This window comes from Mastigoproctus giganteus, chromosome 8 (genome assembly GCF_048544385.1).
Source record: "Mastigoproctus giganteus isolate SK-2022 chromosome 8, ASM4854438v1, whole genome shotgun sequence".
In the NCBI taxonomy this organism is placed as follows: domain Eukaryota; kingdom Metazoa; phylum Arthropoda; class Arachnida; order Uropygi; family Thelyphonidae; genus Mastigoproctus; species Mastigoproctus giganteus.
In genome coordinates, this window is record NC_143582.1 from 30479696 (window position 1) to 30497488 (window position 17793).

At 36.4% G+C, this 17793-nt stretch overlaps 1 protein-coding gene across 1 annotated transcript in view; it reads left to right on the forward strand.

Moving 5' to 3' along the window:
* The window catches only part of LOC150081406 (snake venom 5'-nucleotidase-like), a 38226-nt gene extending 29230 nt beyond the window's left edge, over nt 1-8996 (forward strand). The window contains exons 7-9 of the mRNA XM_090380193.1: nt 412-573; nt 3187-3390; nt 8824-8996. Of these exons, the coding sequence (XP_090236319.1) occupies nt 412-573; nt 3187-3390; nt 8824-8996 (539 nt within the window). The remainder of the gene's footprint in view (nt 1-411; nt 574-3186; nt 3391-8823) is intronic.
* Nucleotides 8997-17793: the final 8797 nt, after the last annotated feature.

Below are 17793 nucleotides of genomic sequence, written 5' to 3' on the forward strand. Positions count from 1 at the left end.
GGTAATAATTTAAATTAGAACATATAAGTGAAGTTATTAAAAGTTTTAATGAATGAACATATTGGTTATTTGTAATAATTAATATAATTATGATTTAATTAGTTCTGAAGTTTTTGCTATTTTCTCAGCTTATAATATGATAAAAACGTTTAAGAATGCGTTGAACTGAATTCCAAATATGACGCGAAAATGTCAAGAGGAATACTACGCCATCTAGTGGAAATGTTTAGAATTTACGATTAAAGTATTTGAAATTAAAATAAAATTTAAATTATGTAATTTGGCTTAATTATTGAACTATACTTATTAACACCAATAATTTATAAGTTGTTGATAAATATATTCTACAGTTGTCAAAAATATAAAGTAGCGTTCGGTACCAGTGAAGAAACAACATGGTTTATTTTGTAGGTAACATAATGGTAGAAGATGTAATTACTACTTTTCCTTTTCGAAATTATATCGACACTATCGGCCTGCGTGGAAAAGACGTAAAGGAAATGATGGAACATTCAGTTAGCAAGTACGACTTCACCGGCACAAACATAGTGGGAGCTTTTCTGCAAGTTTCAGGTGAGTACAGGTTGTATTATGCGTTTTTGTTGCAAATGCTCTTTCCGTATCGTGCAAATTCTTATCTCCCCATCTGTGCCCTCGCGGATAGCCAAGTGGATATATATTTCTGAGACTAGAAAAATACCTTGAATTAATTGGGCTGCATCTGAACTCTTCAAAATCAGCTTAAAACGAAAAAAAAAGAAAAAAGAATTTAAAACGATATCTAAATTTTTGTAAGCGGTGAACGGGTGCAAACTGCAAAGGATGACATCCCACCCAGATCTAGCCCTCACTTGGGATGAAAGACCCACTTGCCGACCTCACTTTCACAGAATGAGAAAGAAGGCGTGCACAGCAATGTGGGCTGTACGACAGGAGCTTGTGTGTGTGCGCGTAATCCAGCGTTGATTTGCCAGTACATCCTTAAGTGCTTTACACCAATGCCACTTCTGAAATTTGTTCCTCTGCTTCTGCCTCCTACCTAAACAAATACCTCGGATTGGAATATTGGTTGGTGTATGAACAGGGTGACGGGTGACCCTCTTACTATTTCCAGATCCATCCTCCAGGCAAATTTTGTCATCACTCCTTGGAGACATCTTATGGCTGAATGAAATACCCTTACTTTAGTACGGCTCGTAACGGGCTGATAGATGTCCCAACAGTATCATCTTTAATCTTATTACCAAAGAAGGCGAGAAGATATCATCCTGGCTCTTGCCTCCAGTTTCAACTACTCTTATAAATCTTAATTCTCTGAGGGTCATGTTTCTGCCAATAGCCTTGAAATCTTCAACAAATTGGACATTCATCTGGATAAATTCTGCGAAGATAAGCTTTACACAAAGAAAACCCTAGAGAACTGTACCAACTGATGAACGTGATGGACACCTTCTCCGGACCAATGAATGCCTATCTACAAATAATTTTTGTATAACTTCGGTGTATAATTTTTTCAAACTTTGTACCTTTTGTATGTAAGTAAAATTTTGCGTAAATTTCTCTGGTCAAGTCCACATATACTCCACTTGTAATCCGTTGTACATGTGGTATCTCGTAACCCAGATAAATAACACCCCCCCCCCCCGGCCTCGGCACATGGTCGTTCCTAGGGGTCCGCTTTTTGTAGATAAATAAACAGATAATGATGATAATCACCATCCTCCTCACACTCTGTGGAAAATTCCCCAATTCGAATTTCCTGTCAATAACGCGAGGAATTTTTATGGGCTTTTTTCACAACGTGGTTAAGTTGGTCGGTCTCAGGCATGGGTTCCATAGTGTTTCCTCTCAGAAACTGGGTTTTTTGGCTAGTAAAACAGGAAAATCGACTACAGAATACACGCAATTTACAGACATAATATACTGTCTCCCTGTAGCCTTACAAATAAACAGAGAGAAAGCTATATTAACGCTCTCTCTCTCTCTCTCTCTCTCTCTCTCTCTCTCTCTCTCTCTCTCTCTCTCTCTCCACATACGACATAGAGACTGTTACCTGTCTAAATTAACAATTTTCATCACTATTTGCATTTTGCTTGCCCGTTAGTAAATATAGGAAAGTGAGAACGATAGATCAATTGATTGCTCATACTATAGGTGTTTGATTTGTTGCCTAGTTTTCAAATTTTGAAACAAGAATTCCAAAAGTGTAGCTTTCTAATGTATGATAACTCTCTCTCTCTCTCTCTCTCTCTCTCTCTCTCTCTCTCTCTCTCTCTCTCTCTCTCTCTCTCAAATAGAGCGTCTGAAATTGAGAATTTTCTTCACAGTAAGGATGTATTCCGAATGGGGTAGTCTCTGAGGTCTTCAGGTTTGAATCCAATTGGACTGGATTCTCTAGGAAGGCAAATTACGTATCAATCACTACCCGGAAACTTACATGAGTTACTAACTGCTTTCTTGGAAGAAGGAGATTTCAGTACCACGAGGACTCATAAGCACTTTCATTAATAGCACGAAAGCCCGTTTTAGCCGTTGCCTAGCTGTCAGGGGTACTCATAAATTCATTGACTTGTATATTATTTTGCCTACCATTGCAAAAAAATCATGAAGCAATATTGCCATTTTGACTACAGTTGCTTCTTGTGGCAAGCAACTAAACAAAAAGTGTTTGTATCCTCAGTACGTGCCTTCGCTGGTAGAACAGTGAATAGCTTCTCTTCTTTCTCACATCGAATGATAATGACCTGTGTTCAAAGTTAGGAGATACTTCCCTTCCGTAGGTGTCTTTTAACCATGGAATGAAAATCGCTCTAAAGGCAGGAACCTTTTCAATACGTAGCAGAGTTATTCGATTTCGGGCAAAGAGTTTCATCATTCTTTTCTCCTGGAAACTCACATGGCAGATACAAATGCATTCTCGCAGAGTGGAGAGGAGTTCGCAGTGGGCACACCTCGGTTGCACCAAAGCAGCTAATTCCTTAGTGTATTGCGGCTGTAAATTGTGTATTCGATGGTGGGTTTGTTTTACAGGAACAAAAACAATGTTTCCAGGATAGGAAAACCATGCAGTTCTTGTCCCATCGGAAACTAAATATGTACAAGTAGCATAACATTCTGATTCTGATATTTTAAAAATAAATGTTTTTGTTTCGTAATGATTTTATTATTCTTAATTTACTTTTAAAGGAATGCGTGTGCAGTATGATCTCAGTAAACCACTTGGAAATCGTGTGGCTGAAGTGAAGTTGAGATGCAGTCGCTGTCGTGTGCCACAATATTTACCTCTTAACGAAAGTGAAGTGTATCAAATAATTATTAGTAATTACGTTGCCAATGGCGGAGACGGATATGCTTTGCTCAAAGAAGCCGCAGTCAACTACTTCGAATCAGGTACGATATTGCAAGCATTTTATGGTTTTGTATAAATTATATAAATTCATTCATTTCAAATCTGGTTACCGAAAAATGTTACCCGGATTATTATAAATACGATTAAACATTTTTAAGCAATATAAAACTAAATTACATAAGAGACTGTGTTTAAAATAAGAAACGGCAGTATTGTTTCTTCATCCTTCTGCCGATGATTTTAAGCTATTGATGCCATTTGATGATCCAAGCTAGATGACTTCCTTGTAGAGAAACTAATACACAGGTGGAGGGTCTCTTGACAAGCATTGGCTTAAATCTTAATAAAAAAATCAGCACAGATGACTTTATCAGAAAATTGAGTCAAAATAATATTATAAAGTATCTATTATTGGTATTAGAGTGAAGAAGGTAAACTCAAAAACAGACCTCGTTCGACCTGAACGAAAACATTTGCAGCTATTGGGCCATCCTTCAGGAATTTGCTGGGACTCTGAACTAAATTACTCAGTCAGTACGTGCAACGGGATCTAATAGTATTTCCTTTAAATTAAATTTTCTGTTTATACTCCGGCACGACAACCAAGTCAGTAGAGTTTACAATAAATCGTCAATACAAATATTTATCGTATTTAGTAGTCACGGGCTTGAACCCCGTTCCACTCAAGGCACGCGTGCTATGTACCCTCGCTCCTGACCACTCGGCTACGTTAGGCCTTTATTTATCAATCATATGCGCCTGCTACTTACCAAACCTCTTTATTAACCTGGAGCACTTGAGATGGCCAAATCTCAAGTGCTCTCAAGTGATTCAGCTCCCTGAATCAGATGTGACTTTATCGTCTCAAGAGGAAATTTCTGCAGAAACCAGGAGTCGCAGAAATTTCTGCACGTCTCCAGAACATCGCTTAAAGACTGCGGGTTCCAGTCTGTAGTCATCTGACTACAGACTGCAGATACAAACATTCGTATTCTGACTCAGTTATTTATATAAAAAATTACAAGTAGCAGATGATTTTTCATCTAGTTAAAAAGGACTGAACAGAACAGAGAACTCTCACTACTTTAGGATTTAATAGTATTTTTAATAATAATTTTAATAGTAGTAAGTGTCTGCTCAGGCAATAGTGGTCATAAGATGGAAATTTAACCCGTTCGTATCTCATTAATGATGTGAGGAACTTTTATGTTTTTTTTTTCATTCCATGGCTGAGTTAGTCAGTTTCAGGAGAGGATAAACAAATGGCGTTTGTTATCACATCCGGTATTAGTATCTGCCTACCTACTTGATTGTACCAAGTAGAGATAAGTACTAGAAGACTGAGACCTAAGACGATAGTACAGACTCGACTGGAGTGCCTATCGGAGTAATGCGAGAGAAGAGAGTGTAGATGACTTTCATGATGAAGCTGTTCACTAATGATGATTGCTATGACTAATTGTTTGTTCTGGCAATTGAATATGTAGGTCATTGACTTAAGAACTTGACTAGGTCTCTAGTTACCTATATTTTGTTAACTAAGCCTGCGCAAATGCAGTTGTATCATTTAAAAGAATGTTCTTTTTTTCCAATCTCAATGATACTCCACGCACGCATTGGCTCCTGCCCACCTGGCTACTGAGGCGCCAATGATACTCCAATTTTATAATAAGTATATACAGGGTGATTCAGGAGGAATAGTACATATTTTGGGAGGTTATAGTATCGATTATTCTGAGTAAGAAAGTTCATATAAACATGTGTCCAATTCTCAATGGATACGGAGATACAGCTGTTTGAAATTGGCGGCCACAGCTCCGTGAATCAGATGTGACCAAGAAGCAGTTAAAACCTGAAGCTGTTTTGGTGTTAGAAGTGTTAAGAATTTCACACATGATGAATATGCCGATATGTTGTTGGTTTACGGTTTTTGTGGTTGAAGTGCTACTGCTGCTTGTAGAAAATACCGTCGACAGTTTCCTAACGTAGTCCTGCTATTAGCACACGAAGAATTTTTACGCGCATCGATGTTCCATAGACAAGAGTATGGCGAACATTATGTGCGTACAACTTGTATCCATTTCACACACAGCGGGTGCTACGCCTTCAACCAGGAGACGACGCCCAGCAATTGGAATTTTTTCGGCGGGTAAATGCCATTCGCCGATTAATTCCATTAATACTGTTCAGCGGTCTGCGCGGGTACCACAGTGGTATCGTCACCGCCCTCCCCACATCGGATGGAAAAGGCCCGGGTTCGAATCCCGTCGATGACGCGGGAACTTTAGTACCCTTGTGTATGGTCGCTTCGGAAGCTGTTATCAATTCGTCGTGAATTTTGCTATTATGTGAATTTTTGCTTTTTTTCAGTGAAATGCGCAGTTTTTTGGGAATAGTGTTCATAAGTCTAGTTAAATAGCCCGCAGTAGACGATTTTAATGGCATTTTTTCACTCCGTGGCTGACTTAGTCGGTCTCAGGCGTAGACAGAAAGTTATTTTTCACCCAGAAACTGGGGATAATTGGATTGGAAAAATACTGTATAGCGATGAAGCTACTTTCAACCGTGACGGTATCAATACCACCCGTAACTTTCATAGGTGGTAAGATGAAAATCCACATGCCACTAGAAACAAATTTTCAACATCGCTTCTCTGTAAATGTGGTGTGGTATCATCAACAATCAGTTGATTGGGCCTGTTGTGTTGCAAAATCGCCTTACAAGGCCCATTTACCTAGAATTTCTGCAAAATAAACTTCCACTACTATTGGAGGATGTTCCCTTGGCTACAAAGATTAGTATGTACTTTCAGCATGACGGAGCTCCTGCACATAATACCCGTCTGATGATACAATATCTAAATCGAACTGGTCCCGTTCATTGGCCACCAAGGTTTCCAGACCTCATTCCGTTAGATTTTTGTTTTTGGGGCTGGATGAAAAGTACAGTATTATTATTATTATTATTATTATTATTAGCTACATGGTGCAAGGAAGCCTGAGGCTTATGCTGCACCAGCCAAAAAAAAAAACATTTCCCGAGTTACCATGTGAGAGAGAGAGAGAGAGAGAGAGAGAGAGAGAGGGAGAGAGAGAGAGAAAAATTATGATATCCAGCTCAGGACCATGGGTGTGCCAAGCCTATACTCACCAGATGTGAGCCCCTGGACAAAGAAAATGTGAATACAAGAGACGAATTGCTCGCTCGCATTTTGGATACTGCTGCCCTCATAAAGGAACGCCAAGACGACCTCAGAAGGACAACACGTCATATTACCACAAGAGTTGCAAAGTGCATTGAGGTTGGTTGTGAGATTTTCGAACATTTATTGTGAACTGAAAAAAAATTGTAAATTATTTGTGTTTTGTATTATTTAAAAAGTCGATTAGTCATTTATCGTTCTTTAATACCTCTCATAATGGCCCTGTGCGCTCAAGTGTCAAACAGCTGTATCTCCGTATCCATTGAGAATTAGACACATGTTTATATGAACTTTTTTTTTACTTAGAATAATCGATACTATAACCTCCCAAAATATTTACTGTTCCTCCTGAATCACTCTGTATATTGTGTCCTGGAATTACCATGTGTGTGTGCGTATAAATACACTATATTGCCAATAGTAATCGGTTACTTGCATGTTTCAAAGAATCTTTTATTGATATAATATTTAATAATGTATCAATTCACTTTTGGCTTGGATTACACATTGTGTCTTCGCCTGTAGGCTCCCAACATGAATTTAATAATAGGAAGGTAACACAGTACTTGGTTCAATAACTGTGCAGATTTTGGTACGGCCAGAAGTCGACGTTCCAGTTCATCCTAAGTCTTCAGTGAGGATAACGTCGGAATATTGGACAGGCCAACGAAGCCTTTGCACGCTTATGTTTTAAAGTGACTAAAGGCTGTACAGTATGCCATAGTTCATTGTCATGCTGAAACATAAAAGAACCCTCCTACCGATGCACAATGTAGAAAGATTACAGTATGGAATTCATTGTCCCAGGAACAATAACCAAAGGTCCAAGCCCAAACCACGAGAAACGTATACAGACGATGACAGCACCTCTGGAAAACTTTTAGCTTGGACGACACACTCTGTAAATAACGTTTTCCAGGCATCTGCCAGACTAAAACACGGCCATCAGATCGAAAAACCGTCTACCGTGACGCATAACTTCACAATACTTCATAATACATTTTCCAACGTTCCAGGGACCAATTACGGCAAGCTATGCATTGCGTGCTGTGATGTGTGTGCTGCACCTCTTCCGTAAGATTAAATGCCATGAAACTCCGTACTTATCATATTTTACTAATGTAGTATTAAAATAATTTCCGTGGCCCCCCTCAATTCTTAGTCGACAGTATTCAATGAGAACTGACAGAATCTAAGTAACACTCTTTGAGCATCCTCTGGTCTCTTTCTGTTAATTTCTGAAGTCTACTGAAATGTTTCCATTGCCATTTGTACAGTGGCATAAACAAACTTCATGCTAATATGGCATCTTATGATGGCTGCAGATGGAAGTCGCTAAGCTGAACACTTAGCCCTATATAATGTATTTCGTTGATCTGCTTTTCCTCCCCACACCGGGTGGAAAAGCCCGGAGTTCGAACCCGTCAATGGCGCGAGGAATTTTTACGGTCTTTTTCAAACCGTGGCTGAGTTAGTCGGTCTCAGGGGAGGGTAGCATGGCTTCTTCTTCCGGAAACTCAGTTTTTCTTCCAGCAAAAACAATTCGACCACAGAACATACGCAATTTACAGATATAATATATACTGCGCAATATGGCCTAAGTTACTGATGCGCTTAAAACCCCACACTGACCAGCTGACTTTGCAGCCAGTCGTACATCTCTGGTTCCTCTTTATCATTTGTGAAAAACTTAATCCTTATATGCGCTCCTTTAGCGTTCCTTATATGGTTCCTCTTTATCATTTGTGAAAAACTTAATCCTTATATGCGCTCCTTTAGCGTTCCTTATATGGTTCCTCTTTATCATTTGTGAAAAACTTAATCCTTATATGCGCTCCTTTAGCAGTCCAAAGAGATGAATAGCAGATGAGGACAAACCTGACGTATAAAGCCATGCGAGTTGCACAGTGGATATACAGTAGTCGCTCCGCGTGAGAGAGAGACCAGTGAATATATTCAGTGCACTATCTGTAAGAGCCAGCAGGATTTTAATTTTAAATTAAAATAGTGACATTTATATTCAAAGTATTCCATTATCTTTCAGGTAAAGGTGGTTGTCGAAACTATTGAAATATTTTTCTTTCGTAAAAGGTTGTGATGTCAAATAACAATTTTAAAATATTCAAAATTTATATCCAAATTTATTTTCTTTAAGCTGATTGGGGTTGAAAGGGAGAGACAGATTATTCAGTTTAATTATTTGATTAAAAATATATTTTTTTCCACTTGCTAGAAAAACTTGGAAGATTTACATTTATTTTATTAATTTCAGGGGTTTTAGATTCAGATGTGGTCAGCGCCTATTTGAACAAGACCTCACCAGTGTATAATGGCCTGGAAGAGCGAATTACTTTTCTTCAGCCGAGTATAGCATCGCACTTACATACAAGACATTTTATATGGGCATTCTTAGTACTTATATATGCTCTTGCCCAAATCTCGTGAAAATAATGTTGCTTAGGTAAAAAAAGAAAAGAAAAATTATGGATCTTGAATACGACAAAGGACAGCAGCAAGCAATTTTTTAGTGGAATTAAAATTCGAGATTTACAAAGCTTCATCAGTAAAAAAGGAAAATAAATAAATAAAAATAAGCAGAAAATTTCCGTGCACCTGCAATGAGAGGAAGAGTGTTGTAGCAATAATTGCGTAGCACACTGAAAGATTGCAATCATTATGCCAATTGAACTTTTAGTTGTACACGTTCAATGCAATTCTAGATTGTTTATACCAAATTCCACTTGATTTAATAAAATACTAAAATTCAAGTTTGACAATTTAGCGGTTATTTTTAAAAATATTTAAGCAAATGGAATTTGATATAAATAAATAAATTACTATTTAATTTTTTAAAATAAATTAATAATAATGAAAAATATTGCAGTTTTTGAATCTCGTGCACACCCGATAAATCTAGAGGGCATTGTATGTTGCAATATTGTACTGGAAGTTGTAACAGTTGGTTGTATCGTCTGCCATTTGTGAATTATAAAACCTGTTATTTCCAACGAAGTAAACGTTCATCTTAAAAATTCGTGAGATTAATGGGAAAATTCTAACTGCACAGAGAAAGATTTGTGAAATTATAGACATTTTCACTTAGCTTCCGAAAGCCCCGTAAGTTTTAATTGACTATTTGTGAAGTTATTATATTAAGCCTTTTCTTTTCACTTAACCAAAATAAGGTTGTTTTTACAATGCTTTTGATTTGGATTTTACTTAAAAATTATTCTTCTAGAGAACTGTCGTCTATACAAGGTAATTCTCTGTACGATAATATAATATCATTTCAATATATCATTTAATCAGTGACATAGGGGAGGGGAGGTGAAGTAATAGTTAGGGTTATAAAAATCGCTCGATTTACAAATGACCAACTTACTAGTTAAGAAAATTCGTAAATTAATAAATTAAGCAAAATCTAAAATTAATTAAATAAAAATGAAATGTAAATTAAATAAACTGAAAAAATACGCTGTAGAGAGATTTTATGTACATAAAGTCAGTTAAATAACATAATAAAATTACATCATGAACACGTCGGTTTAAAAATAACCAATAATTAATCACCTTTCAAATAAATGAAGCAATTTAAGTTTAATTGCATTTTTAACTAGTGTTGTCAGGTTGGAGGGTTTCTCACCACCCAACACTTTGTAAATTCTGTACTTGCTGCAAATGTTATTTTATCAGCCTCAAAGTGTTAAAGGTGACACGATATCCTACAGAAGCCCCGATATGTAAAAAAACTCCACACTTTTAAGTGTCTTCCGAAAATTAATATTAAAATCCATGTTGGGAATGAAATACTGATTGCTGCGTGTTAGAACTGTAAACAAATCTTTTATGTGCGCACAGCGATGTACTGCCATTTAGATTTTTCTTTCTATTTTTTTTTTTTTTTTTTAAGCATGTGCCGGACTTGTCGAAAGGGAAGAGAGGAATATTTTTACCGGTGTTCAGAAAATAAACTATGGAAGTATTAAGACCACTATGGTTCTCTATCTAGATACTATTTCTGTCACCATTTATATATATAAGCGTGACAGAAATAGTTGCTATATTCGTAGCTAAATTTTATGTCAGATCTGTTTATCTGCACTTGTCTTGGAACTAGGGGCGCTTGAAATTTATGAAAAATTAAGGGTCCCAAGGTGTGAAAGCCTAGGAACCTCTGTTTTAGGTGGAGTAACCTTGTGTGCCAGCGAAAAGTTCTTCCTCAGGTTGATGTGTAGGATAGTCTCAGTTGATGTCTTGCCATTAAGGCATTGTACACTCCTGTGATGAAGGGACTTTAGGGCGGTCCCTATTGCCATCCGTAGCGGGAAACTGCCTAACGGTATCGCCTTGACATTTTTAATTCTTGATTGTTTGCATTGGAGAAACGAAATGAAGAGTTGATTTTAAAGATGTTTCTCAGTAATCAGTGCCGGACCAAGGTATTTTCGCGACCCGGGCAGAAAGATTTTTCGGCGTCCCCTTTACTAAGTATATATATATATAGATATGTTTTTTTTTTTTTTTTTCTCATGAATTTTAAAATTTGACTCTCCTTAAAGAATGGTGCCCCGTTCAAGGCCTTGCTAGCCCATGCCTTAATCCGGCACTGCTCAGTATGGTCGTCTTTTCATTAATTTTTTTTTTAATCGGTTAGTGCATTTGGATAATTTTCCATAATTGTATCCCGATTTATTTTATATATTAAATAAGTTAATATAATTATTAATTAATTAAGGCTAAATTTAGATTAGGGTGTCGCTGGGCGTGGCCGACGAACAGTCGAAGTGAATAACGTGATTGCTCCTCCCCTCCTCGTGTCAAAAGGTACATGACGGACCCTGAACTGAGAAATTCAGGCAATTTAGAAGAGGAAAAAAAAAAAAAAAAAAAAACCACTTAAAAAAAAAAAAAAAAAAAGACATCCAACTGATCAGGTTGAGGGTTTTTTTTTTTTTTTGTTGATGTGGTTTTTGACGATTTAATTGTTTAGCAGCTGTAATTGTACGACTTGTTAGTTTGGAATATTAGCAGAAGCCCCAGAAAAAATTGCATTTTTTTTAACTTATTGCCTTTTCGTTTCGCTCCATTGTTTGTTTATTTTTTTAAAATTTCTAATTAGTTTTTCTCAGTTCAAGTACGTTCGTCACCTGGTCTTTCCCCGTGACTCGTCAGGTGACAGGAGGAGCAGCCACGTCATTCGCTTTGATCGTTCGTTGGCCACTCCCAGTGGCACCCTAATTTAAATTTTACCATTAATTAATTATATTAATGGTGGTACTCAACTGAAAATAAGTAACAGTAGTTTTCTCTAATGGGGAATTGCTTATTTGAAGTATAAGGAGAGCAACTTGTTGTGAAGGATTTCACAATATGAGACGTTACGATAATGATTCCAGTGTACAAATTTCGGTTTGTTTAAAAAATTAACTATGTAATAATGATGCAAATTTACTAACTAATGTTATAGTTAAATTTTAACATAGTTTGAGGCTTTCAGCCCTAAAATATCATTATTCGTGGAATGAGTTATAAATTTCACTTTTTTAAAATTAACTTTTGGATGTGATTGTAATTAAAGTTTTTTTTTTTTTTTTTTGTTAGTCCATTCAGTGTGATAGAATCAAGACAAACTAAAACTCTGACGTAACTATTATATTAAAGGTCGACAAATTAGGCGTTTGTGTCACCTGTGTGACTCGCGTCAAAGGTGACATGAGTTATTAAATGCATAAAAAAAAATAAAACTTAATTTCAATAAACAATAACAATATCTGTACCAGGGGCAGGAAAATGGTCAATCGCCATGTGTAAAAATATAATCCAATTTTTTTGGAAAACACTAGTTCCAGAAATCTCTGTTCCCTGTTTTTATGTTTCGCCTCCGATTTCCGGTGCCCCTCTATCTATTATTAGCAATCGGCTTCCGTTTCGAAAGAAACGTCGCATACGCAGCGACGCTTCTATCGAATCGGAATTTAATGTTAATGAAGTATAATTAATCGCCGCTAGATGGTGCCACTTCACTACTTCCTCTGTGTAATAGAAAAAGCAGGGAAATCCAAGGTATGGGAACAATGTGTCAGCATGTCCCATAATGGACGGACCGAGATTGCTCATCTTCCGGTTTAAATTCGATCTATGGCATCATCACACTCTTACATAGTCTTTTCGTGGCCATGTTATATAATCTTTCATAATTATTATAATGTAATAATAGATGGGATGGTCAGATGATGTGGGAAGTGTTTTTTGTTTTATTTTATCTTTATTATTTATTTATTATTATTTTTTTTTATGCTGTATAAGCTTGCTTCCTTGCACCATTTACCAATACTAATAAATAAATTTGCGTGATATCGAAGTAACAGAGGTAAAGTAGGTTGCGGTTTCATAAATTGATTTATTATTCTGGTATTCGTATCGATTGTTGAAGACCCCAGGGCGGGTCTTCAACAATCGACATGAAACGTATATAAATAAATATTATAATCATCCCTCCACCCCATGTTATGAACTATGGCTTATTATTTTTTTTTTATATAGCTATCAGTTTGATCCATTTACAATGTGTGAGAATATTATGTTAAATGGCCAGTGGTGTGTTATCCTAGGCAAAAAAAAGACATCTCCTTAGGGTTCCGATCAGAGGGGGCCCCCATCACTATTTCAAAAACTCATTGCTGTTTTTTACTAATATTTTTTAAATGATTTTTTAAATCGGAAACTGAACTTTCTTCCTGCCAAGGTCAATGCACTTGAAGATTATTCAAATTACGTTTTTTTTTTTCAAAAATGGTTTTACCGATTTTGATGAAATGTTAAATTTAGTTCTTATGACATATAATTTGTTGTTTCAATAAAATGAAATTGAAAATGTTCTTTATTAGTTTTTTCTTTAGATGGGGCCCCCAAATTCCATTTTGCCTTGGGGCCCCAGGAAGGTATAACGCGCCACTGTAAATGGCTGAAATTTAGAATACGGTACCTCTCGTGTTACGCTACGTGACGAATAGAAGGTTGCGGCATGACGTGAACTGAAAAAAATAGTTGTAATTAGAAGGGGGGAGAAGCACTTATAAGAGGGGTCATGTTTTTTAATTGACTTTCATTTTTGTTTAGTGAAAAAAGGTTGTTTTTACGCGACTTCGGGAGGGATTCAAGCAAAAAACGGTCGTTGGCCACGGCCAGGGGGTGCCGTGTTCTAAAGTTTTTACCTGTTAAATATTTACAAATAGGATGTATAAAAGTGCATGTAGTCATAGATATAAATAAATAAACGGTAAACATTTATAGTCAGGAAGATTTGAAAATTAAATTAACCAAGGGCGGGTCCAGGATTTGAGAAGTGAGGTTACAGACAGAATGTAGTTTAATACATTCACCAAAGGAATTTAAAAAATCAAACAGGTTATGTTAAACTGTTTAAATCTTTTTTAACAGCATGAATTTGAATAGAGTAATAATTTAAGCCTGACGTAGCCGAGTGGTTAGGAGCGAGAGTGCATAGCACACGTTCCTTGAGTGGACCGGGGTTCAAGCCCCTGACTACTAAATACGATAAATATTTGTATTGACGATTTATTGTAAACTCTACTGACTTGGTTGTCGTGCCGGAGTATAAACAGAATTTTATTTAAGGGATGTTTAATAACCAAGTCGATAATGTAAATAATAAAAAAAGAGAAGACCCACAAATGAAGTGAACTATGCAGAACACATCACGTGAATACCTTTGGAAAAGTTATTCCACGTGATGTGGAATAACCAGTCTGCCATGATATGACAGCATAGTGGTCTACTTGTCATGTGTTTGGAGCGAGGTCTGGGTTTGAGTTCTGTCACAGACTGGCAGAATTTCTGAAGTCCTCTTTAGTCGAGACTGTAGTCCGTCGCTCTTAGGCGGATGGAATAGGTTATTCTCGTGAGTTATTCCCTTTTTTTTTTTTTTTTTTTTTTTAGCGCACAACATGAAAATAGGCTCGTGAACACACACACAATAGGGAAGTGCTCTCAAGTCTCTTATCGTAATTGCTTTTAAGATGTTTCATTGCTAGGTGTAGATCTAGATTTGTCATTTTATCATTATGTAAAACTAAATATGTATAGGTTGTTATATAATATGAAATTTAAAAAGTTGTTATTATGTGAATGGGTTACATGATACAAACCTGAAACCCCGTCCAGGTAATAGAGGATATCATCAAGTTTTAATTAGAGGTGTTCGATGTGGATACCATTAGTTACTCTGCAGTGTCCCACCTCTGATCCAATTCTTCCCATATCCCTGTCAACGCAGCCGATTGTTTCTGTTCAGGTGTCGACAAACATCTTTGTGGTAATGTAAAGTTCAGTTTTGTTGGAAAATGAAGTCGACATCGTCATCCTGCAGTTGGGAAATAAGGAAATTGTAACATGTTAAGATACACGATGCCTGTGACGGTAGCTTCTCCAAAGAAGAAAAGTCCGTGCCCTTTGCGAAAACTCATCGCGCAAAAAGCGGTTATTTTTGGACTTGCGCTGGCATTCCAAAATGTTTTGTAGCTTTTCTGTGCCTCATATCCTCATTTTTCTTGTTTACTCTGAAAAGTGCACTAGGCGTTAAAGATGATTCGTTCCAAGAAATTGTTAAGTCTTCCATAAACTGAAACGCGTCCGAACAAAATTCCATCCTCTTGTTTTTATCGTCGATCGACTTCTGTACGAGCTGTAACTTGTATGGTTTCATCCTCAGACGACGGCGCGACACGTTACACACTATTGACATTGATATGACTGGCACGTCTTGAATTTCCCTGGGCCGCGCGTAAACTTCCTCGAACTAATTCCACTGCGGCCTCAGATTTTTGTTCGGCCACCATCTCGTTTGGGACGATTGCAAAAACAGGACTTTTTGAATTTCCCATATCGTTGCTGAACTGTAGGTCTATTCAGTGTCTTCTTTAAACAGCGTTCGAAATTTATGCATAACAACGGTGGCAGACTGTAGCTCGTTGAACCACAGTAAGCACTGCACCTGCTTGGAGTTGCCAAATTCAGTCATGATTTCTACTTTGTGCGTTATGGTCTAAGATGCCGATGCGCCTTAAAAAAACAAAAAAACAAAAAAAAAAACCAACAGCCATTGACCGTAGTTTTGCGATCTACTGCAGTATGCACATTTTCTGGTTGGTGAACTTGAAGATATCTTCTATCACCTGGAAGTGGTTTCAAGTTTGTATCATGTACGCTATTCACACAATGTTAGTTTCGTAAAGGAGGTTTGTGGACACCGTGTATTTAATGGAACAGCAAAGAATGCAGATGTATAGCGATTTGCAAGTCATTGAATTGTTTTTTGTTTTTTTTCTGTCCGAGTTCATGCTTTTGCTCAGTTTTAATGAAGTTATTTTTTTCTCAAAATAACCATTTATTATTGGGAATGAAAATGTATTTAAATTATTTCAAATAAAATTACAGAATAGTTTAGGGCTAAAGCCTCAGGTTACGTAGGGAAGTTGACGTACAAGTTAATCCAGTTGCATCATTTCTGTACGTAGCCAACTACTTAAGTAGTTATAAATTGGCATCATTAAGTATACCTCATATTGGAATACCTTCATAACGAGTTGCCATGATATTGCACTATCTCGAATAAGTAACGCTTCACCATAGGAGAAGACTATTGTTACTTATTCTCAGCGGATACCATCACCCATACGGCACCGTTTTGGAGCTTATTGGCTCATCAATGGGTGGTCAGGTACCCTGGTGTTGCAATGCTGACAACCCAGTTGCGAAGTATAACTCCACAATATGAGAGATGCCTGATGGCATCTCTCATATTGTGGAGTTATACTTCACAACTGGAGTTATATGTGGAGTAATTTAGATTACAGAATTGATGAGGAGCCAATAAGCTCCGAAACGGTGACGTATGGTTGAGGGTATCCGCTGAGAATAAGTAACAATAGTCTTCTATGGTGCAGCCTTACTTATTCGAGGTAGCGCAATATCATGGAAACTCGTTGTGAAGGTATTCACAATATGAGATATACTTAATGATGCCAATTTATAACTACTTAAATAGTTGGCTAAGTACAGAAATGATGCAATTGCACGAACTTGTACATCAGTTCAAATAAAATTTTAAAAACACTTAAACCACGAAAAAAAAAATATACAGCAAAAATAATTAATGATGTTGATATGTTTCGAGGGAAGGCAAGGTGCTGTTTTGCTTCTATGAACCTACCACCCACATACCAAAACATTTTTCAGGGGTGGTAAGGTTCATAGGAGTAAAATAGCACCTTACTTATAACCCTATTAACAGCATTAATTGTTTTTCTGTATTTTTTCGAGGTCTAAATGTTTTTAAAATTTTAATCTGAAGTTACTTTAATAGATATTCTTTGCGTTATTTGAATCGGTATAATTTTTCTTTTTCATAATGAATCGTTTGTTATATTTCCTAAAGTAGGATTGAAACAACGTTTGTAAAGTAAATTATTTCATGGTCTGACGATTATTCGGTATTATCATTTTACTTTTTTGTCTGTTTAGAATTCTGTGCTGTGACTCGTATTTAAACATACGAATCTGAATTTTTAAAAAAAGCGACTACCATAAAATTAATTTTGCATATATTTTAACTTATAACTGAAGTTTGAAAAAAAAAAAAAAAAAAAGAATAAAACAAATTTGAATCAACTTTTATTAAAGTATCGAAATGTATTCCTACATCGAAGTCTTGAGCAATTTACTGTAGATTCTTTATAATAATTTTTTGCTACACTCGTTTACATATTTTCTATGGATTGGTCATTTTCACTCAGGTTTTATTTTATTCATATATTTTTTATTACAGTTTAGGATTATTTAATCTGAACACATCCACCGACAGATCTCAGAATAAGGTGATGTAGAAATATAACTATTAATTAAAAAAATTAAAACTATGCGTAATACATGATATAAAATGCAGTCATGTGTAAATAATAGGCAAGCTAGCAAATATCGTAATCTGAACAAATTTATATAATTAAATTTTAAATACTTAAAGCCTTGAATACAGACTCAATTTATTTTCTCTCTCTTAACTGGAACCCTTTGCTGCATATCCCTTTTAAATAGGTTCCGCCTGATACGGATAATTCCGTATCAGGCGGGGACCTATTTAAAAGGCTCATGCAATTCGTTGAATGTCAGAATAGGCTTTCGTAACGTGCTGAGAGAATTTATTTTTAAACCTTATGTTTTAACA